This window comes from Heterocephalus glaber, unplaced genomic scaffold (genome assembly GCF_053883595.1).
Source record: "Heterocephalus glaber isolate CG9 unplaced genomic scaffold, H.glaber_assembly_v1.0 deba00001610, whole genome shotgun sequence".
NCBI lineage: Eukaryota > Metazoa > Chordata > Mammalia > Rodentia > Bathyergidae > Heterocephalus > Heterocephalus glaber.
The window spans coordinates 24510779-24535072 of NW_028258381.1; the positions used below are offsets into that span (position 1 = coordinate 24510779).

At 42.3% G+C, this 24294-nt stretch overlaps 1 protein-coding gene across 10 annotated transcripts in view; it reads left to right on the top strand.

The window, feature by feature from the left end:
• The window catches only part of Znf3 (zinc finger protein 3), a 40423-nt gene that overhangs the window by 7224 nt on the left and 8905 nt on the right, over positions 1 to 24294 (top strand). For 8 of the 10 annotated variants that reach the window (XM_021254528.2, XM_004840234.4, XM_021254531.2 and 5 more), the window contains one exon: positions 27 to 18320. In XM_021254528.2, the coding sequence (XP_021110187.1) occupies positions 27 to 1096 (1070 nt within the window). In that variant the 3' untranslated portion in view covers positions 1097 to 18320. The remainder of the gene's footprint in view (positions 1 to 26; positions 18321 to 24294) is intronic. The other 2 variants (XM_087195801.1, XM_087195802.1) reach the window with 2 other exon arrangements.

Genomic DNA, 24294 nt, shown 5'->3' on the forward strand with positions numbered 1-24294 from the left:
ATTTGCTTTTTTTTTTATTGTGCCAGATGGTGAATCCAGGACTGAACGCGATCAAGAAATTTCGGAAGATACAGGATCATGTGGGATGCTATTGGGAAGATTCCAGAAGGATATTTCTCAGGGTCTTAAATTTGAAGAAGCCTATGAACAAGAAGTCAGTCTAAAGAGGCAGCTAGGGAACTCCTCTGGGAAAAGATTGAATAGGAAAATACAAGATTTCGGTCAGGTGACAGTTGAGGGAAAGCTCTCCCCCATGGGAGAGAGAAATGAGAAATACAGTGAGTTTGGGAACAGCTTCACTGTGAGTTCCAATCTTATTTCACATCAGAGACTTCCTATGGGAGACAGACCCCATAAATGTGATGAATGTAGCAAGAGCTTTAATCGAACTTCAGACCTTATCCAACATCAGCGAATCCACACAGGGGAAAAGCCCTATGAATGTAGTGAATGTGGGAAGGCCTTCAGTCAGAGCTCACATCTTATTCAGCATCAGAGAATCCACACTGGGGAGAAACCTTATGAATGTAATGATTGCGGAAAGACCTTCAGTTGTAGCTCTGCTCTCATTCTACATCGGAGGATCCACACTGGGGAGAAACCTTATGAATGTAACGAGTGTGGGAAAACCTTTAGCTGGAGTTCCACTCTTACTCACCACCAGAGAATCCACACTGGTGAGAAACCCTATGCTTGCAATGAGTGTGGAAAGGCCTTCAGTAGGAGCTCCACCCTTATTCATCATCAGAGAATCCACACTGGAGAAAAGCCCTATGAATGTAATGAGTGTGGGAAGGCCTTCAGCCAGAGCTCACATCTCTATCAGCACCAGAGAATCCACACTGGAGAGAAGCCCTACGAATGTATGGAGTGCGGAGGAAAGTTTACCTATAGTTCAGGCCTTATTCAGCATCAAAGAATCCACACAGGGGAGAATCCCTATGAATGTAGTGAGTGTGGAAAAGCCTTCAGGTATAGTTCAGCTCTTGTTCGCCATCAGAGGATTCACACTGGAGAGAAGCCTTTGAATGTAATGGGTATGAGCAAAAGTTCTCTCAGAGTTACTGCTGAATTAAATATCAGAGAGTCTACATGAAAGAGGCGCATACCTGTTTTCCTCACTTCCCGAGTCTAAAGAGCTCTTGCCTTATTTTATAAGTGTGAGCAACTTAAGCTGTGTCCCTTCCACCTCAAACCTTCCCCTTTAGAGAATGGGGCAGATAGGGCGCATCATCGTGGCATAGTGATCAGAAACCTAGTGGATTACCTAGAATGACACCAGCCTTCAAAACTTGAGAGGCAAATCACCAATTAAGTGCTGGGCACAGGACCATTCACACTTTTTTGGGAGGGAGTTTGCACTAAACCATTTTTTCTCATGCCAGAGAGCCTTTCTTTCCAACGTGGGGATGGAAGATTAGTAGGAATAAAATTCCAATGATTCCACTAGTTGGAATCAGTGTAGTGAGCACAAAGGGCAGTGGAAAGAATGTTTTGGGTCCTGCTATTTGCTAGGAAGGGGAGTAGAGGCTGTATTTTGAAGTCACTGTCCCCAGTCCAGATTTAAGATTTGACAAGGAACATGCTGTTGTGTTTTATGATTTCATTAATTAAGGAAACTTGGTGTTGAGGGGTTTATTCTTTTATTGAAGAGGGGAAAATGACCCCAAAAAGGATTTCTGTGATGACTGTATCCTGTAGGGCTTTTGGAGCAACATGATGTTTCCAGGAGCAGTCTGGCAGTACTGTAGGCAGAGCCTCCTGTGTTCCCTGTACTGACTGGGAAATCCAACTGAGCAGTGAATAACCTGGGGGTGCAGGTCAGAAGCATTTAGCAGTGGCTTCTGATTGCTGCCCTGTCTTCCTCTTCCACTCCTGTGATGACAAGTGATTCACTCTAACTTCTAGTTATTAAGGATGCTTTCAAGGAGCCCACTCAGCCAGCCTCTCCTGCCCTCTGTTACCTCTTGGCCCCGGCAGCCGGACCTCTCCTAACTCCACTTCTGACTTCCACAGCCAAGGATTAATGCAGGTAAAGAGCAGAGCCCAGAGAAGGAAGGCTGTGGCCTAAACCTGGTGACGGGGCTCCTTGCAGGGTTAGAATGGCACTCCCTAAATTTTCCTAATCTGAGGGATGACCTTCCATTGTTTTCCCAACCCTGCTCATCCTGTAGCATAAATGAAGTGCACTATTAAACAGAATAGTTTTTCAGAAGAGGAAATTGAGTGTGTGTTTGTGCAGGGGCCAAATTTATTTCAGTTAGAACACTGACTATAAGTGGAATCTGAAAGTTAATCTTTAAATTTTTTTTGACAATCATTTCTCAGTTACAAATACGAGGTTTCTTTTTCCCTTTGTCCTCCATCATATTCCTCTTGATACTGTACTATCACAAATCAACATAAACCATCGACAGAGTTACTCCCACGTAAAGAATGTTATGAGGGCCGGGGATTTAGCTCAGTGGTTTCACCGCCTGCTGTGTAAGCGCAAGGACCTGGGTTTGATCCCCGGTACCAAAAAAACAGGCAAGAAATACTGTATCATTCTTTGCCAGGGATTTAGCTCAGTGGTGCCGCCGCCTGCCTTGAAAGCACAAGGTCCCGAGTTCAATCCCTGATACCAAAAAAGAATGTTAGGAGCTGTGGCTCATTCTGTGTGTGGGGATTTAGCTCAGTGGTTCCACTGCCTGCTTCGCAAGTGCAAGGTCCTGAGTTCGATCCCCGGTACCAAAAAAAAAAAAAAAGACCAACAACCAAAAACAGGAAGGTGTTACTGGGTATAGGGTCCCTGAAAAGAGTACTTGGTTGTTGGGTAACATTTAGATTTCTCGGTTGGGTTATTCATAGAAGGATGTTAAAACCGCAGAGGAGGCTAGGTTGAAAATCTGATGGAGAAAACATCTGGGACTCTGGCCTTTTTGAACAAGTTTTAAATCATAAATGGTAATTGGTCATCTAATACAGGTTTCTAATTTCACAAAGCTAGAATGAAACTGATTATATTGGCTGTTAGCATTTGTCACATACAGTTTGACTTTGTTTCTCAAGATGTGGATGGTGAACTATCCATATTAGAATCACTAAGCTGCTTATTAGTCATGATGCTGGCTTTTAAACCCCAGGTTACTCTATCATCATTTCTGGGGCAAGAGTCCCTTTTTTTTTTTTTTTTTTTTGGTACCGGGGATTGAACTCGGGTCCTTGCCCTTGTGAGGCAGGTGGCGAAACTAGAGTTAAATCCCTGGCCCAAGAGTACATTTTTTAAACAGAGCAGGAAAAAGTAGTAATGGTATAGCTAGAAAATGTTCTAGGAGAAGATAAAGTTGAACTAGGTCTTAGGAGGACAGGATATATATATATGAAAGAGGAGGTTCTCGATGACAGCTTGGGTTGGGCAATACCATAGTCACCTTAAGAGAGGCTCTGGGAGAGTGCTGAACAGATGAGACCTCTAGGTGAACCTGAAGGATCAGCCCCTTCTCTGCTCAGTTGTGGAAGCACTCACGCACACTGAAGCCACCCCAAAAGGGTAAGCACTTCAGATCATCTGATAGGAGCCTGCAATTGATCGTGACCAGTAGGTGAACATTTTACTTAAAAAAAAAACCTTTCTTTAGGTTTTTTGAGACAGGATCATGCCTTGTAATTCAGGCTGTCCTTGAACCCACTATGTAGCCCAGGCTGGCCTTGTATTCACTGTAATTCTCCTGCCTTAGCCTCCTAAGTGCTGGGATTATAGGCATGCATCACCACACCTGGCTAAAATAATGTTTTGAAATTACTTATGTAACGTTCTGCTCACTTGGTTCTACAGATCATTCCTGTGCTGATCATTCTTTTTTCAGTCCCTAACTGGCCACTCCTTGACGTTTTACCATGTTATCACCGTGTCCATTCTATACTGTTGTCCTTGGAACCCATTTATTCCCCGGGCTTCAGCCATTGCCTCTGTGCACATGTGGTACTGATCTCTCCCCCAGGTTCCACATGGGTCTCCATCGGACTACAGAACGTTTACACTTGGACTTTTTATGTGTTTCAAACTTGTATATTTTTCCCATTTATTGTTGCTGTCTCAAAATTTCTGTTTCTTAGAGTCAAAACCTGAGTTTTCTCTGCCGTCATCTGTATCTAACTAGCATCAAGTCTTGGGCAGATTCTGTAATGGAAAGAGATTGTTGTCTGAGGTAAAGTTTTCATACTTGAGGTTGTAGAGGAAGTGGGTTTTCCAAGTGATGATAACAATAACTGACGCATGGCCTCACTCTACCAGCCCGATTGGCTCCTTTCAAGTGGTTTTTATAAATTATTCCTTACCGCAGTCTGTGAAGAAGGTGTTAGTAATACCTGTGACAGATGAGAAACAGTTGACAGAGAATAGAAGACCTCCCCTGGGTTCCCTGCCTGGTGGGAGCCTGGACCACATGGCCTAGATGTCTTGTGAGGTGAGGAAGTATGTGTGAAAAAGTAAACCTCATCCCGGTAATTGTCCTGGTTTTTTCCTCCCTACAATCATCATAGTCCTTTCTCTTCATTCCAATGCTGCTAACCCTAGGATAAGGTTCTTATCACATCTCTAATTCTATAAATAATCTCCTAATAAGTTAATGGGTCTCTTCTTTCAGTCTCCTCAAAACGCCTATGGCAGTCTTAGCATTAAGTGGTTGAAGCATTTCAGTGCTTTCTCCCTTCGTACAAAATAAAATTCTGTCTTAGCCTTAAAGTCTGGCCTCCCTCAGCTGGTCTGTCCATGTTTGTGTAGCTTTGTGTCTGCCAGCTCCTCTTCATGTGTCAAATAGCAAAACAACAAAGCCCCATTCAGACCCAACATTCATGTCCATGAGTTTGCACACACGGTTTTTCATGTTCCCCAGCCCCTCACATGTAGCCAGTAAGAGTCAAAGCGAGCCTTAGAAACCATCTTGTCCAGCTACTCGGTGCAGGTGGCTTTCCATCCTGTTACTAGCACTTCAGAAACGAGAGGGTCCTTGTTGCACAGGGTTGACCATTCCACTGTTCATCCTAATTACTGGAAATGATGCCACAGTAGCCTTCCATTTCCTAGCCCTGCCTACTTCCTGTTTGCCTCTTGGCGTTCCTCTCACCCACTTCCTCCCCTTTCACACCTTAACCATGGAGTGGAGGACAAAGCTGGGTAATGTCTGTCTCCATCTATTGTTCCTCCTTCCTGAGTTACCCCCTGCTACCTAACAGATGCCTGTTTGTCTTTGGAAACTTTCTCATAAGCTTCAGCTTTCTGTGGAGACTTCAGTCCATCTTGCATTCTTCGTCCCACTCTCATAAAGTTAATCATTTACTTGGAGTTGCCTCTGCATCTGGTACATGCATTCATTATTGTCTTTCTTCCCATCTGTTACTATTTGCTTGTACATCTGATAAGTAGCATCCACTCAACACTATGTCAGACATTGTTCTAAGCATGTATATTAACTCATTTGATTTCCGTAACTCTAGGAGGTAGATACTGTTATTGTCCCTCTTCACCCCTTTATCTTTACAACTGTTAATATTGTCTTCACAATATCTACCTGCTTCACAACAATCCTCTTATGGTATTAGTCTTATTAGTATCCCTATTTTACAGATGAGAAAACTGAGACAGAGTGGTTAAATAACTTGCCCACTACAATAGCTAGAAAGTAGCTGAGCAGAGATTCAAACCCAGACAGCCTGGCTCCGGAGCTTGGCTCTTCGTCACACAGTGTACTTTCTGCAAATACAATAGGGACTCTCAGGAGACAGCAAGGATATGTTCTGCTTGGAGAAGAGTGAGCCTCATGCCAGTCACAAAAGACTGCATTGACCAAAGGCATTGAAGCTCAAGTTGAGAACACAGAATGACAAAGCCATGGGTGAAGACCTTTGTTCTGCCTGACAAAAGAGAAGTGTAAAAGTAAGTATTTCATTTGAGTCAAATAAGTATCTCTTAAATGTGTATTGTGTTTCAGATACCATGTCAGGAAAAGGCAGGCAATGGTTAGAGGCAGGTGAGGGAAGGGACAGTCCAAGGTAAAGACCTGGTCCAGAAGAGGGCAGTGAATGTGTGAGTTTGCTAGATATGAGGTACTGGGATGAAAGTTTCTGAGCCTCATCCACGAATGGGTGAAGGAGAGAATGGGCAGTCGCTTAGAGAACACTGTTAAGAACAGGTAGAGGGCCGGGGATTTACCTCCGTGGCACTGTCCCTGCCTGGCAAGCGTAAGGTCCTGAGTTTGATCCCCAATACCAGGAAGGAAAAAACAAAATACGGGTCTGAGCCAGATGTGTGCACAGCTGTAATCCCAGCACTCTGGGAGACTGAGGCAGGAGGATTGTAAATTTGAGCCCCACCCGGGCAACTTAGTGAGACCCTATCTCAATATATAGAGAAAGGGCTGGGGATATAGCTCAGTACAGAAGCCTTGTGCTCAATCCCCAGTACAACCATAACCCCCCGCCGCCCAGGAAGCAGGTCTGGCCTTCCAGGTACCATGGAAAGATGGTTTGGAAACTGCAGGGCCAGTGCTTCTGGTGACCTCCAAACTTAGGATGCTGGAGATCGTGGCACAGGCACCCCAGGAGCCCAGCTAGATTTCAGGTCCTAGGACTTCCTGTCCTGCCCAGAAATAGGACTAGGCAGTTTGGGAGCAGGGCCTGCAATGTCCCCATCTAGTTAGCTCCCTGAGTAATTTTGATGCACAATAGAGTTTGGGAATTCCCTACTGAAATCCTCTGAGGTCCACTGTCAATACACAAGGTGGTCCTCTGGATAAAAGGACAAAACCCGGGGCCAGGGATTTAGCTCAGTGGTTTTGCCGCCTGCTGTGCAAGTGCAAGGACCCGAGTTTGATCCCCGGTACCAAAAAAAAGGACAAAACCAGCAATCTCCTCACTCTATCACTAGTTTGTAAACTTACTTCTTTGTGTGAAACTTGAATACCTGTTGAGCCACGCCCCCACCCCCATCAATCCACCAGCTTCCTCTCACACCTGGCCTGCCCTCGGTATCCCTGACCTCTGCCCATGACACGGCCAGGAACCCAGGCCCTGACTTCTGCCTTCCCCTGCCACATCAAGTCCATCTCCACAGCTGGCTAATCTCTCCTTGGCTTTGTCTTCGTGATGTTTTATCATTTCTCTCCAGGGCCCCCCAATTCTTCCCCTTTTAAACTTTCTTCTGATTTGTAACCTGGTGATTTATCTAAAACGGACAGCTATGCAACCATGCATCCCCCTTCCTTAGAACGCGTCAGTGGCTTCCATTGTCTACAGATCCAAGTCCCGCTTCTCACTGCCTGAACCTCCAAGGCCACCCTGGTGCAGCCTCTGGCTTCCTGCTCCATGCTCTCCTCCCCAGTCTGAAGCCTGGCCATCCATCAGTCAAAAGCAGCCTGCAGATCTTGTTTGGTTCACATAGGTTTCACATTATAAGTTGTTTGCCAACATAAACATGGAGAATTTCACCTAAAATTAAGATTTTCTACTTTTCAACAATTTTGAATACCTAGCAACCCTAAGCCCACTTTCTGTCATAGAGCCAGTCAGCTCTCAATTGGGAATATACTGCTCCTGGTGGGAAGTGGAGAAGGGGGCTGTATTTGATTGTCAGAATGAAGACAGAGGCCGTACTAATTAGTAATCTTGCCTATTCGTGTCAATGAAAAACCTGTTTCGAATCTGCAAAGACCTTAACTCTGTCTTCTGTATAATACAGAGTACTTCTTCACAGTTCAAATACACACTGGGTTTCTAGGAATGCATCTACAGTACAAACCAAACATGATACTTCCTTTTGTTCAGTATGTCACCAGAAATTAGTCATTACTTTGGAAGTTGCATCATTAATGGCAACACTTCCTGTGGTAGCTGAGTGACCATACAACTCACTGGTGTCACTCTCCATCTGAGGAAGTGATTCTGGATAGAGGAATAGGGAGCCAGATTCTGCTTTATGCCTTCTAGAGTAACTGGGCCTAAGCATTCACAAATATGATTGATATTGTGCTATGCTATATTGTGCTACATCTATCTATGCATATTACTGCATTATAAATTACTTTCCCTGGTCCTTTGCAGTTAGGGCATTATGCTTATTTAGTGTGGTAGGTAGATGCATTGGTAGATGATATGGTTTATAAATTTCACTTTGGGTAGTAGAGGGTGTTACCAAATATGTTCCCTATCAAGGATGTGCTGCTGTGTCAGGCCGTGCTGAGAAAGTGGCCTGGGGGATAGGGTCTTCCGTTCTCTGGGTCACCTAGACTGCTTCTCTGGTTGGTGTCTCCCTGCATGATCCTGCAGGCATCGATGGCTCTGTTCCAAACCACCTAGAGCTCCCCACGCATCAGGTTTTTCTGCCCTTATTTCTCAGGGTGGTTGAAAGACCAAATTCTACGAGAAAAGGTGTGCAAAGTCCCTGACTGAGTGCTTCATGCCACACTGCGCATGGGGTCACCTTGGCCTGGGCTCAGGTTCCCTTTCTTTGCCTAAGTGTTATTCTGTCTTCCATGCTCCTCCTGAAGATATTTCCTCCAGGAAGCCATCTTGCAATCCCAGACTGGACTGGGTACTCCTTCATTGTACTAGAAAGTACAGTCCTCTCTTTTATCCCTTACCACAGTATTCTGAAATTATTAGCTTGTGTGCCTCGCTCCTTAATGGACATGAAAAGAAATAGGAAGGCAGGAACTGCATCTAGGTGATGAGCACAAAGTAGATGCCCAGGGGGTAGTAGCTCATTGTTGAAATCTTGCCACTGCCACAAACCCCCAGCTGTAGGAGAAAGACCTGATACAGGCAGTCAGCTGCTGGCTTACCAGGTCCCTGATGATGGTAAATACATTTCCCTTGGTGAAGAATTCTCTCAGCTTTGACCAACCCCGTAGGGCAGCTGTGTTGCAGGGTGTGGCCTGACAGGTCTGGGGAGCCAACTCATCAACTCCCTGAAGGTCAGTGCTGTACCAGTGACCTGTAACTCTGCCTAAACCATTATGTCATCCTGGAGAAAAAGACAAGTGCCTAGCCCTGAGCCTGGTGTGTGGGACACAGCACCAGGTAAGAGGTTGCCTGGGGCAGCAGAGAGTTCTAGGACCTCTACCTTTGGGGTACACTCGCCAGAGCAGGAGGAATCATTCTGCTGGGGGATTGGAGACCTGTCAGAAGAGGTGATGTTGACAGATGAAGAGATGGACAGCTACCGAGTGGTGGACAGACATCTGTGCGGTGGGCCCATCTGTTGAGCAAATGTGTGTCTGGGGCAGGTGTGTGTGGGGGGGAAGGATTCCTACAGGAGATGAGGTCCTTGGTCAGGGTCAGTCTAAGTAAGGATGTGGTCTCTTCTAGGTATCAGGAAGTTTATAAGCAAGAAAGTTCAATGAAAAGCAGGAAACCACTTAGTTTTACTTAGATCCCAAGACATAATATGCAGGGCGATGAAGTCACTGGGATCTGAAGCTATGTTAATAGAATGAAGGAGGTGAGAACCCCTTCCTGCACTAGGAGGGTCGTGTGTGGAGAATGGTTCCTGCTTTGGCTGCCACACTCAGAGTGAAAGTTGGGAGTCAGCAAAGTTATGTGAGAGCTCTCATGAAAAGCTCGAGCTGGACATGGTGGTGTACACCTGTAACCCTAGCTCTCTGGGAGGCTGAGGCAGGAAGATTGCAAGATTGCAAGTTTGAGCCCACTTAGGGACTTAATGTCTCAAAATAAAAAAGGGGGGAGGGCCTGGGGGTGTAGCGCAGTGCATTTTCCCAAAAAAGAGAAAAAATTGGGAAGGGTGATCACATGGAAGCAGTGATAAGGGGTAGACAGGGGCAGGGACTGGGAAAGGGAAGCTGTAGTGAGAGCGATTTGGCCTAAGGGTCCGCCTGCCTGGAAATAAAGGGATGGCTTTAGAGAGGGAGGTTCTTAAAGAGGGAGGGCTTGGTGACCTCAGGGTGACCATGGTCTGACTTCCATGGGGCCCAGGGGATCCAGGAATGCTAGAAAGAAGTTGGGGGTTAGGGAGAGGCCCAAGCATCCCTCAAAAGGCTGCAGTTCATTTGTCCGATTGCTCTTCGTTCCAGCCCATAAGCTACATCAGGGAATAAAACAGCCTCTGTTCAAGGAGGGACAGACAAGCAAATAGCAGGCAAAGCAGTGAAAGCAAGGACCAAGAGGCTAGGGGTCGTGTGTCAAGTTTCCAGGCTGCATTCTCATCCATTCACTCTCAGCTCTTCTAGGTGTTGTCGGGAGGTGTATTTAGTCAATATGACTTAAGTTCATAATCAGTTGACTGACTCAATCCGTTGCAAGCTTTAAGAATGGAGCTGAAGTTTGCCAGCACATCTGCCTGTGGCAGCAGTTTCAGTCCGAGCTCAAGTTCCAGGCTGCCCCTCCTGGGCTGTGCTAGGGATTCCCATCTTGCCTTGCAGCCCCTACATTGCACTGTGTCTCTGAGGGAGGTAGGGGCTTGTCATGTCTTGCATTGACAGCCACGGTTGAGATGTTCCCCAGATGAGCTGGGAGCTGACAGAGGGCTCGATCAGAGTGACCACGGTCTGACTTCCATCGATGAGGGCTCAATGATGCCAGGAAGTTACGGCAGAACAGAAAAAACGTATTATTAGGAATGGCTGCAAAAGCACTGGGGACTCTGTGTTTTCAAATTCTTATTTACTTTTTTTTTTTGGTACCGGGGATTGAACTCAGGTCCTTGCGCTTGAGCAGCAGGCAGTGAAACCACTGAGCTAAATCCCTGGCCCTAAATTCTTATTTACTTATTTGTTTATAGTTAGTGAATAGCATGATGAACCCAAAATGTGAGAGTCCTGGTAGGCTTGAGAATGATGTCAATTTGACCTTCTGGCAGTTAATTACCAAACCACTTTCCTGCCTCAGCTTCCTGAGTGCTGGGATTACAGGTGTGTGCCACCATGTCAGATGACTCTCATATTTTTAAATTAGGAAAACCATTCTTTAATCTGAAAACTCTATTTTGGTCTCTGCAGTGTTTCTCAATTTTATTATATTCAGAATCTATTCATTAAATCACATAAAGAGACACTGAGTCCAATTTAAACTTCAGTTTAAATGTTACATACAGTATATTATAGTTGTATGATTTCTTTTTCTTTTTTTTTCCTGTGTAGTAGCTTTTTATTATCAGCCATAGCAACAGTTTAAAGATTAGAATCAAGTTGTGATTTAAGCATTTATATCTTAGCATAGTTAACATATCTTACTCTTAGTTAACATATCTGACATCTTACTGTGTCCGGTGTTCTAGTAATCTGGACGGAGGTGTTGGGTGAGGTATTAAACATGATGGTCTTCTCTTATTTAAAGTGTTAATTTCAGGAAATTCACTCTCATTTAAGGTCTTCATAGCAATCCATAACTTTATGAGGCAAATATCTGGATGTAGATGCATTTTATAGATCATTTACTGCTTTTTTTACAAGGCATTCAGTTTCCTCTTTTCCCTTCTCCTTCCTAATAAGGCCGCTGAGGCTTGAGTGTCACTGATGAGTGGCTGCACCATGTGTAGTTTGGGAAGAGGTGGATCAGGCCCCCGGAAACGGCCACAAATGGCAGGAACATTGTCGCCTGTTTCCCCCAGAAAGCAATATACACACCAGTCATTCATGGTTCAACACAAATTACTGGGATATAAACTGTGGTCAGAAAGAAGACATTATCCCTGGAAATAAACCTGCTTATACAATCCATGCTCTCATTTTTTAAAGGTGTAAGGAGAAAATCCTTCTTCCTATAGTAATACAAGAGGGCACAGTTCAAGGATGGTAAGATCTGGTTGTGTCCATACAGTTCTTAATTATCCTTGTTTCTTCTGGTGTTAGAAATTTAATCACCTTAATAAAGTGGAAAATTTTATTTCTAAAGTGCACTTCAATGATTTCACAATCCTTTAGGAAAAATATCACTAATCCTCTAGAGAATGAAGAAAATTGAGTTTAGCTATGTTTTGCTTATTCATTGAATATTTCATATCATAGTAGAAAAAGTAATTTTTACACAAGGAGTCAAAAAACCCATATTATAGTTCAAACTCTTTAAACATGTGGAATACATTTCAATATAACACAATCTTTGTGGGAGGGTCGAGAGGAACAGAGCCTCAGTTTCCTTAGTAAATTATGTGAGCTAGTCTTTTTATTTTTATTTTTTTGTTTTTTTTGGTGCAGGGATCAAACTCGGGTCCTTGCGCTTGCGAGGCAGGTGGTGGAACCACTGAGCTAAATCCTTGGCCTGAGCTAGTCTTTTTAAGTTACAGTTCCTTTTGGCATCTAGTATCTACAATTTTAATTCAGGGCTCAGGTATGCGGTCTTGCCATTCAAAGAGTCAGCATCTCTGACAGTTAATAGCAATGCTTCTATTTTAACATATTATATATTACAAGGAAAAACCAAAAGCATAAATGTTATGTGAAATGCATGTTCCTAGTGATAAAAATCTAAAATGTGTATGCATCCTATAGAATGACTTTCTAATATTTTTATGTTTTAAAATACGGTACCTACATATTTCTCTTTCTTACAGTCATACTTGCCTTGGCAATTTCATGTTTGTACAAATCTTATAACTATTCTTTTTTTTTTTTTTTTGGTACCGGGGATTGAACTCGGATCCTTGCGCTTGCTCAGCAGGTGGCAAAACCACTGAGCTAAATCCCTGGCCCTTATAACCATTCTTTAATAAATATAAAAGAAAAGTCCTTATGAAATTTGGACAAATATATTATCACTCACTATAACTCATTAAGAGTCTTAGTTTAACTTATTACATAGACCTTTATAGAACCAAATCTGTTATTGTACAATAGCACATCACTGCCCTCTGATGGTACCCACTAATATATAAATTCAGCAAAGAAAAATTTTAATATATTGTAAAACATATGTTAATTTTATAAGGTATAAAGAGAATAAATTAGGAGAAATTCAATATTTGCTTACAAATATTCATTACTTAGTAAGTTTTAAAAATTTAGTGTTCCTTCAGATAAGCCCTTCAATGAATTTTCAAGATTTTCCCTGATGATCAGTTTAAAGGAACAAAGTCTTTAAGTGTAAGCAAAAGTCTTGATACATAGTGAAAAAAACCCAAACACAAGGCTATGCAGCACAACTATAAATAGCGAAGATATTTTATTTTATTTTATTTTTTTTGCGAAGATATTTTAAAGGAGGGAAACATAATTGCAAGTTTAGAATTAGAAATGGATCCTGGGTCTTTAAATGCCATCTGTGTATGCTATTTAGATCCATATTTTAACTATGAAAAAATGGCAAATCACATACTTCCTGCAGAAAAGTAAGTGCAGGAACATAAGAATTTAATGAATGGTCTGGCCATTTTCTAAGTCTGCAAATGAAATTTTGCCCCCAATATGTTCAATATAAATTTAGCACTGCAATTAAGGGCACTATCAAAAGTTGATTCTGTGTGCTCAAGGAGAAGAAATTAAATGAAGGAAATCCATTCGATTGCAGATGCTGGACAAAACTGGCAGAAGGCTCTTCCATTCGTGTATGCTTTATGAAACTGTCCATCTAAGTCCACCTGCTGGTGGAGGCCCAGATGTGGTAATCTGTTTTTCTAGTTTTTCCTTTTTCTTTCTTTTTTCTTCCACAGATCGGACATCTACAATCCCCCGAGATGCACCCTCCTTCTATCTTCTCTCTGCAGCCTCTGCAAATTCTGCTCTTTTCTCTTCCTGAGGCCATCGCTTTCCACTGATTTTTAGCTGGATAGGAGAAGAGGAAGGGATCGCTGTTGTGTTTCGGTTGGCAGCTCCCTGTGAGGGTCACGGTGAGCAGCGCTGTGGAGGAGCCGCCCGCAGTCAGAGCCAAGTCTGCTCAGCCGCGGCCCCTCCCCGCGCGTCAGAGCGCGGGATGACGCAAGCAGGGACGCCCTTTTCAGTTTTTTCTTTATGATACTGGGGATTGAACACAAGTCCTTTGCACTGAACTACATCCCTAGACCTTTTATTTATTTATTTATTTTTGAGATAGGATCTCATTAAATTGCTAAGTTGGCTAGGCTGGGCTCAAACTTGCAATCCTCCTGCCTCAGCCTCCTAGAATGCTGGAACTATAAGCATGCACCACCACATCTGGCTGTATGATTTCCTTTTTCTTTTCTTTTTGGTACCAGGGATCGAACTCAGGACCTTGGGCTTGCGAGGCAGCCAAGGTGCCACTGAGCTAAATCCCCGGCCCTTTTCTTTTCTTTTTCCTTTTTTTCTTTTGAGACAGAATCTCACTATGTAGTCTGGACTAGGCTCAAACTCACTATGTAGACCAGGTTGGCCTCGAACTCATGGCAGTCCTCCTGCCGCAGCCTCCCAAGTGCTGGGATTATAGGCGAGTGCCACCACACTAGGCTATATGATTTCTTATAGCTGTGAATGTACAGGTTTAATGACTGTCACATGTTCTGGTTCTGCCATTTCTCACTATATTCACAAATCACAGTGTGATTATCTCATAGACTTTGTCTTGATCAGAAGTTCTTTTTATATTTACTTTATTCATAAGATTCATCTCCTGAGTAAACAATTTGATGATCAGATGGCTGGTAAAGACCTTGCTGGGAGGTTTCTCACACTGACCACACATTAATACCAATATTATACATATGGATAATGTGAGATATAACAAAATATGTTGTGCTTTTTTGATGAGATATTTTCTGAAGTTAAGTGAAGTTCCACTCGTAAAATTCTTACAGTACGTACTCCTAGAATGCAGAAAAAAAAATCTCAGATTTCTTGTTTTTATAGACTTTTCTGGTGAGGATATTCCTGTGGCACATCCGTCATTCTGCTAGGAACTATTCCTGGGGAAAGGGGCTTTCCTCTGTTTGCTCTATGAGCAACTTCTGCTGTCTTTCTAACCAGCTCCTATTATCAGTGGATTTTCCCAATGACCCACATATCTGCTGCTACACAAGCACCACAACTTGAAGTACATGCCTCCTCCTTAAGTATATGTCACCCCACCACCTCTCTCTCTCAGACCCATAGACTTATAGACAGGATGTCACTATGCATCCCACACTGGGCTTGAACCCATGGTCCTCCTGCCTCAGCCTCTCCACGACTGGGACTACATGCACACACCCATTCCCAGCTTCATGTTCCCCACCCCTTATTTTGTTTTGTTTTTTATGAATTTTTTTTAAATTAATTTTTTAAATTAAAAAAAATTTTTTTGGTACCGGGCATTGAACTCAGGTCCTTGTGCTTGCAAGGCAGGTGGTGGAACCACTGAGCTAAATCCCCAGCCTTGTTTTTTGTTTTTTTGAGACAGGGTCTTGCTATTGCTATGTAGCACAGGCAGGCCTTGAACTCATGGTGATCCTCTGGCCTCAGCCTTCCCAGTGCTGGGATTACAGGTGTACACCAACATGCCTGGCATATCCCCTTCTTGGTTTTGGTTGTTACCTGTCCTACAGGAAAGAGAAAATGCAGATGTTGTTCAGGATTGGGCTGGGGGAGAAAGAACAATACTTTGAGCAGAAGACAGTAATCCCTAGGGCATGGATGTAAAAATGAGAAGTGATGTCATATAAGTAACCCCAGGAAAATTCTTCATCTCTCACTTTCTATCTGTGAAAGCAAATAACTTCAGCCAGTTCGCCAGTCATCCATGGAAGCCGGAAGATGAGATAACGTCAGCTAACTCGAGATATCTGCAGAAGCTGGAAAAATTTAACGAAGCCAGTAGCTCATAGGACAGCTGTGGAATGTGGAAGGCATGGTGACATCAGCCTGCTCACAGGAAACTGTAGAGGGGTAATGTGGGGACAAGTATCAAAGTCAGCAGACCACACAGCACATCTAGGCTGTGTGGCCATTTAGGTGGAAGCAGGAACTTTCCACTCAGAGAGCTGTCACTGCTTTGGTTCCCTGGGTAGGGGACAAAGGCCAGTGTGTGTGTGTGTGTGTGTGTGTGTGTGTGTGTGTGTGTGTGTGAGAGAGAGAGAGAGAGAGAGAGAGTGTACAAGAACAGTATTGTCTTTGAGAAGCTCATAATCTCCTAGAAAAAAATGGATACACATATAGGGAACTACAAATACGTAAATACATGGAATGCAAAAACCAACAACTGTAGGACATTCAAGGTGAGGAAGTGGTCAGGTTGGAGTATGACATGTATGGAAGAGCTTCTGGAGAAAAAGACATTCCTCAGTCTCAAAGGAAATTAATACTGTACATAACAGTCAGTATTATACAGGAGGCTGGAATAGGTTGTAAGGATAGCATCAAATCAAAATCTTGGACGGGGGCTGGGGATTTAGCTCAATGGTTTCGCTGCCTGCTGCACAGGTGCAAGGACGTGAGTTTGATTCCCGGTACCAAAAAAAAAAAAGAAAAATCTTGGAAGGACCCAGCTGGGGAAAGCACTGAGTTAGGGATCAACTCACAGGAAGAACCGAGAGAGCCTATAATGATTAGCAGCAAGCTGATTGTATCCACCTAGGGGTGCTGAGCTCTTTAGGGTGTGCTTGAGGATCAACAGAGAGGCAGATCAGGAATAAGTTTTTGGCTTGAATAAAAGCATTAAGGCAGTATCAAGTATGTCCTTTGATGACAGACTACATAAAGAGATTTCAGGGAAGGTTTTAACAGTCTGGGTAGACAGATGAAGCTTACCTGTATTGTACATATCTGTATTATGATGTTTCTCTGTTAATCAGTTAGTTACTGAGAAGAGTATAATGTATCCCAATGCAATTGTGGATTGACGAATTTCTTCTAGCTGGATCAATTTTTTTCTGTTTATCTTTTGAAGCTATACTGTTAGGCAGATACTGTTTCAAAACTGTTATGTTTTTCCTGTGAATTGACCCTCTTTTTTTTTTTTTTTTGGTATTGGGGATCAAACTCGGGTCCTTGCACTTGAGCAGCAGGCGTGAGCTAAATCCCCGGTCCAACTCTCTTAAAATAATGTTCTTTGAGCTGCCCATGGTGGCATGGCCCTGTAATCCCAGGACTCTGGGAGGCTGAGGCAGGAGGATCACAAATTTGAGCCCAGCCTGGCAACTAAGTGAATCAGAAAACTCTGTCTCAAAATCAAAAATAGAAAAGGGCTGGAGATGCAGTCCAGTGTGAATGCCCTAGTTTTAACCCCAGCACTGCAAAAACAAACAAAACCAAATGTTCTTTGTCATTATTTTCACATGGTGAATTTTGTCAGATATTAACATAGCTGTACTAGCTTTCTTTTGGTTAACAATTATTCAGTATATATAAATTGTGGTAAATGTTACACTTATTTTATTATGAATATTTAAATATATATTTTAAAATTTATTACAGTGCAGTTAAAAGATACATTGCCATTAATACTCTCCCTTGCTTCAAGCACATATATCCCATTGTTCTTGCTATTTTTTGGAGTTCTGGAAGTCTCTTGTGTGCTTACGAGATATGATAAAAGAAAACATGATGAATGCTGCTGCCGAGGGGCCATCCAAACAAAAAACAGGCTTGTAAAAACATTAAGGTATGTCCTCATCCATTTTATTCACCAGATCTGGCACCGTGAGACTTCTGGCGCTTCCCCAAAGTAAATATATATCTGTATTCCTTTACTTTCAAGCTTACTAGGTGTCACAGTGTTGATGTGTAAACAATATATAAATTATTAAAAATCTAACTTGGGGTCCTATGTCTCAAACCTAGAGATCTAGTTCTCTTTGCTTTTGTAACTAACATGTTGAACAGGGTGTTTATCTCCCTCTGTCCTTCGGTACCTGCTCAGTGTGGGTTGTTTCCACTGTCATCAGATGAAAACAGTGTGGTCTCTTTGCTGGTCACTCTCAATTAAGGTGCAAACCATAATCCAAAATCAGAAACTACAATCTTTCCCTTTCCCCTAGTCTTTGCAGACTAGAAACAGAGTAAAGAATCTGTGGTCTATGTTCTTTTCATCTATTTGGCATTTTAAATTTCTTTTCCAGCTTGTTACCCATAATTTCTTGCTCCTCTTTAGAACAGAAAAGAAAAGGTTAAGGGGGAAAATGTTCTAACTAGCTCCTTCTTTACTGTAAATTGGGAACCAGTTCTCAGTCACTGTCACTGAATTTGCACATTGTGATGTGCTCAAAATTCACTCGAGATCTTCATATCTCAGTTGTTCAGGAATACTGATTACTAATATTTTTTGATTTATCTCTAGTACTCCACCTTTAGCCTCTGAATCTCCTTTCCCTATTTTATTTTTTCCACAGAACTAATGTCCTATCTGCAGCTCAGCTCTGCCAGTGCAGTGAAGTAGGTTGCCAAGAGACTGAAGAAAATGCTCAGGTACAGCTTTGAAGGATAAGATTTATTAAAATTCACTAACAGGTCCTGCTGGGTGTGGCGGCACATGCTGTAGTTCCAGCACTTGGCAGGCTGAGGAAGGAGGATTGCCATGAATTTGATGCCAGCTTGGGCTACATAATGAGTTCAAGGACAGTCTGGACTACACAGTGAGACCTTGTCTCAAAACAAAACAAAACAAACAGGTCCTAGTGAGGAACAAGAGAAGCGCCTGACTCTCCACTTTTCCTCTGATAGCTGGAGAGGGGCATGGTTTGGCCGACAGCTGTCACATCTCTCCACTTTGTTTCCTTCGCTCCCCTGTAGTCTCTGGAGGAGAGGCTGGGACAGCCTCAGCAGCCAACCTGTGACCACTCTCAGGGTCACTCTGACAGGCTGTCAACTGTGGCCCTCCCCTACTTCCACCACTCCAGACACGGCTGTTGTCGCTCTGAAAATGCAGCAGGGAGCTGTCCTCAATATGGCAGAGACCAAGGAGGGATCCAGGTCAATTATTAACATCCACAATATCCCCAAACTCCAACAAGTGATTAATACAGCTAGCCCTCCTGAAGTTTCCTGGTTCTGGCCCCAACCTCTGCTTGGAGATGCAACAGTTATCAACCACACAACTAACATCTCCTAATGTTTCCTAAACTGCCACCACGAAAGGTGTGGCTATCCTGGATGCTCCACCTCTGCTCTGGAAGATGTCTGCCCTGATTGCAGCAGGCTTGAATTTAAACTAAGCTGTAGAGTTGAATTTGGGCCAATCAGTATGCTCGGATGTGAAGGTTTGAGTTTAGATCAATTTGGGCCAATTGGCCTGCTCAAATTTGGACTAATCACAGGCCTGAATTCAGATCAATAAGCAGGCTCAAATTTGGACCAAGCACTGGCCTACAAATGCTATATAAGCAGCACTCCCCTCAGACTTCCTGGGTTGGTGTAGGAGGGATCCCTCTTATGTAGTGACTCCCCTGGGTTGCAGCTCAAATAAAGCCTGGATTTACTTCTTGGGTAGTTTGGGGTCAGGAAGTCCAGTAAATCTACTCAGGATTCTCATGCTGTGTGAACAGAGTGGTTGCTTTAAAAAAACCCAAAGAGATATATAAATACCAAGGGCTGTTAGCCTGAAGAACTTGAGAGAGTAGCTGCTGACAAAGATCAGCAACAAAAAGCAACAACCAGCAGGGACTATAGAGCCCCTAGCAGAACTGCACTTTGCTGATTGTGATTTCTATCTGAATTGAGCAAAACAACCCTCAACTGATAGGCAACAGTAACGGGGAGCAGAGGATTGTTACCAACAGAGAATTGTATAATCCAACAGTACTTTCATCATCTCCACTCTGCACCAAGTAACTGTAGGGAAGGGGTGTCTGTAGGTTAAAACTACATGAACACTGACATTATAAGCTTGCTTTTGTTCCATTGTAAGACCAGAATTCCAAGGAACAGTTGACATAGCATATGGGCAGGAAGGTGGTTTCTATAGATAACATTAGTTTGCCCAGTTCCCAGGGTCCTTTAGATAACACTTATCTGGACAGTCTGGTCCAGGCATGCTTATCATGTCCCCTTGACTTGGCAAGAGTTTGGGAACACGAAAGGGGAATTAAAGCTGGGTAATCCCAGAACTCTGGGAGGCTGAGGTAGGAGGATTACAAGTTTGAGGCCATCCTGGGCAATTTATTGACTTAGCAAGACCTTGTCTCAAAGTTAAAAGGGCTGGGCATACAGCTCATTGCAAAGGCCCTGAGTATCACACACACACACACACACACACACACACACACACGGGCAAGAGGGCAGTGTCAGGGACATGGTGCTAAATGGTCTTTGTTCTCAGACAGGATACAACATATATATATATATGTGTGTATATATATATGTATATATATGTGTATATATATATGTATATATATATGTGTATATATATGTATATATATGTGTGTATATATATGTATATATATGTATATATATGTATATATATGTGTGTGTATATATATATATGATATGTTTTACTCATTTGTTTTGTTTTCTTCTGCCTTCCCCCACTAGACTACAACTTTCCTGAGCAGGATTGTCTGTTTTGTTCACTTTTATACCCCTAACTCTGAGAATAGTACCTAATGCATACCTAGTAGACAGTACAAGTATTTGTAGAGTGAATGAAAACAAATTATATTTGAAGCCAAAAGTCTCCTGCCTGTGCACAAGAGAGCAAGCCCACACTGACCAATTGACTGATTAATTGATTTTGGTGGTGATGCTGGGGATCCAATCCAGAGCCTTGCATATGCTCTACCATATGGGTAGGGCTAAATGCCCAGCCCAAGCTTAGATGGTTTTAAAAAATGGTTTTTATCAGGGCTGGGGGTGTAGCTCAGTGGCGCAGTGCCTGCCTGGCAAATGTGAGGCCCTGAGTTTGATTCCTAGTACTCCCTCCAAATAAATAAATAAATAAATAAATAAATAAATAAATAAATAGTTTCATCAAATGTTCATGGAACCAATAATCAATTTTTAATCAATTTAAAAAGGGAAAGCTAAGCCAATTTACAAGGATAGTTTAATCGAGTAAGAAATCAATCTTACCTATAAATATGAATGCAAAAATCAAATGTAATTTTATCAGAATATTAAAAACATAAAATATATTTTATTACAGGAACAGGAGGATGGTTAAATGTTTAAAAATCTATAAATGAAATATATATCAGATTAAATGAGGAAAACCCTGTGATCATTCAAAAGAGAAAAGTATTAGGTGACTCAACACCATGATGTTGGGTGTGGTGGCATGCACTTGTAATCCCAGCACTCAGGAGGCTGAGACAGGAGCATTGCCATGAGTTTGAGGCCAGCCTGGGCTACACAGCAGGACCCTGTCTCAAAAAAAAAAAAAAAAAAGTAAATACAAAAATAAACACTCATGATAAAAATTCTCAAAAATCCTGTATCTATCAACATCAAATACTTACTTATCAAGTACTTGTGAGAATTCCCTGAAAGTTACAAAAAGACAAAAATCTATGCTAAGATGATTTTTGTCTGACAGTATACTGAGGATCTTGATGAATGCATTAAGCAAAAGAAATAAGGCACAAGAATTAGAAAAGAAAATGTAAAAGATTCTTGTTAAATGACAATGTAGATTGTCTACACTTCAACCTTCAAAAAGTTACTAGACATGATAAAAGATCAGCAAGTTGCTGGATACAAAATTAATGTAAAAATTACTAACATTCTTTTCTACAATAATAACTAAACAGGAATAAAAGGATCTCATTCATAGGAAGAACTGCATGATAACTAGACATTTGTCTAGAGATAAACAACCACAAAGAATTATAAAATATTGAGGAAAAAGCAAAAAGATGTGAATGGAGAAATGAGCCCTATTAAGAAATGGAAAGGGGCTGGGGATTTAGCTCAGTGGCACCATGCCAGCCTCACAAGCACAAGGTCCTGAGTTTGATCCTTGATACCAGAAAAGGAAAAAAAAAAAAAGGAAAGATACGATATGCAGAGATTCTTCTAAAATTCCTTGTCAGTCCAGTGTGTTATAGTCTGGGGAGAGGTAAGCAGATCCTCCCTGTTCCCCCATGGACACACAACATTTAGTTCTAATGTTGAGATAATAATGCCATACACACCAAGGGTATGAAAAGATTTCCTATGTACAGAATGTATCTATCTGGGAGAGGAAAGTGGTTCTCTCTGGTCTGAGAATTCTTGAAGGAGCAAGCAAAGGGCTGGTCTGGTTTTTGGTTGTTAGGGAGTCAAGCCGAGGTGAGAGTTCCCACACTTAGGCAAGCCCCTCCTGGTTTCAATCTCCAGTTGACACCAAAGAGGGGCCATCAGGCTTTCTAATTCAAAGGCTCAGGAGAACTTAAAAGCTATCAGAAGTCAAACATCCAAAATTTAGTCAGGACCAGGAATGGTGGTACATATCTGTAATCCTAGCTATCCAGGAGGCTGAGGCAGGAGGATCAAAAATCTAAGGCCAGCCTGGGCAGCTTACAGAGGCACTGTCTCAAAATAAAAAGGGCTGAGGATGTAGTACATTACTTGCCTTGTATGTGTGCAGCTTTGGTGTTAATCCTCAGTAATGGGAAAATAAAAATCTAGTCAGCCTGTTTATTATGCATTAAAACATCCAAAATTTTGTTGTGGATTTGGGGATAGGGTTAATTTGACAAGCTGATTCTACAATTAACACCTGAGAAACATCAAAAATTTAAAGTTTAGGAAACTAACAAGCAATTTCGGTGTGGGGAGTATTAAAAAAAAGTGTATGAAGAAGGAAAACCTTTATGAAATTTAATACCCACATTTCACCTCTGTGTCACAGAAGTGTCATTTGAGCCGCATGTGGTGACGAATGCCTGTAATCCTAATACTTGGGAGGCTGAGGCAGGAGGATCGCTGTGAGTTTGAGGCCAGCTTGGGCCACATAGTGAGTTAAAACCATCTTGAACCACATAGTGAGACTTTGTCCCCCCAAAAATAGTGTCATTTGAAATCCAGGTGAATCATAGTAAACAAGGCAAAATATATACCAAAACAAGATTCAGATGTACATTTGAAATAAGGGGAAGTCAGGATCATCTTCAGAACAGAGAGTATGCTAATGTTTGCTCAAAGGGTTAAAGCACAATGAGAATGAAAAGCACATACACAGAGATGTTTGCAACACACACAATTGACAAAGGACTGGCTTTCATAATCACAGAACTAAATTGCAAAAATAAATCTGGCCTGAAAGCCCAAGCTCAGCTCAGCTTCTCTACTAGAGCTTTGCACTTCTATTTGGTTCTTAGTTTTGTTGCTCCATAAAATAAGGGAGTTGAGTTACAGGATTGTCAAAGGACTATCTTGAAACTGTAATCATCATCTAATTATGAAACACTCACATTTATAAGAATATTGTTCCTAGGGCCGGGGATTTAGCTCAGTGGTTCCGCCGCCTGCCTCGCAAGTGCAAGGACCCAAGTTTGATCCCCGGTACCAAAAAAAAAAAAAAGAATATTGTTCCTAATTGTGTACTGAGGTTAATGGAGGCCCTAAAGGGTCACATTGCATGGGATCAAATTTTTATCCTGCCACTTACTGGCTGGGAGTATTTATGTATATATGTATGTATTTATTGCTGGGAGTCTTGTAGGTAGAACTCTTACCTTCCTTATGACTGTTTCATTGTAAAATAAGGATACTATCAAGCTAGGCATGGTGGTGCACACCTATAATCCCAGCACTTTGGGTGGCTAAGGCAGGAGGATTGCAAATTCAAGTCCCACCTGGGCAATTTAGCAAGATCCTGTCTCAAAATAAAAATATAACAGGGGTCCAGAGATTTAGCTCAATGGTTCTGGCTCCTGCCTCGAAAGCGCAAGGTCCCGAGTTCGATCCCCGGAACCAAAAAAAGAAAGAAAAAAAAATTAAAAAGGGCTAGGGACCTAGCTCAGTGCAGAACACTTGCCTAGCATGCATGAGGCCTTGGGTTCAATCCCAGGACTGAAAAAGAAAAAAAAGGAAAAAAAAATTCGGGGCTGGGAATTTAGCTCAGTGGTTTGGTCGCCTGCTGTGTAAGTGCAAGGACCCGAGTTCAATCCCTGGTACCAAAAAAACCCCCACAAAACCTCAAAAATATAACAGGGACTGGGGATGTCAGTCAATGATAAAAATCTCTAGTTCAATCCCCAAAGCCACGCGTGCACACACACACACACACACACACAAAGGATAATAAATCAAATTGTGTAAAGTATTTAGCACAGTGCCCAGCACCTAAGAGCTCAAAAGATGGGATTTTCATGTCATCATAATAGGATTATTTCCATTAAACATACAAAACTGGTACTCTGACATTTTTTCACTTGTGTTCCATCTAATATATTTTTTTTAGGAGAAAGAATCTTGAAGTGAGGAGTCATGGATAACTTATTTGTCACCTGCTCTTTGGTCAAAA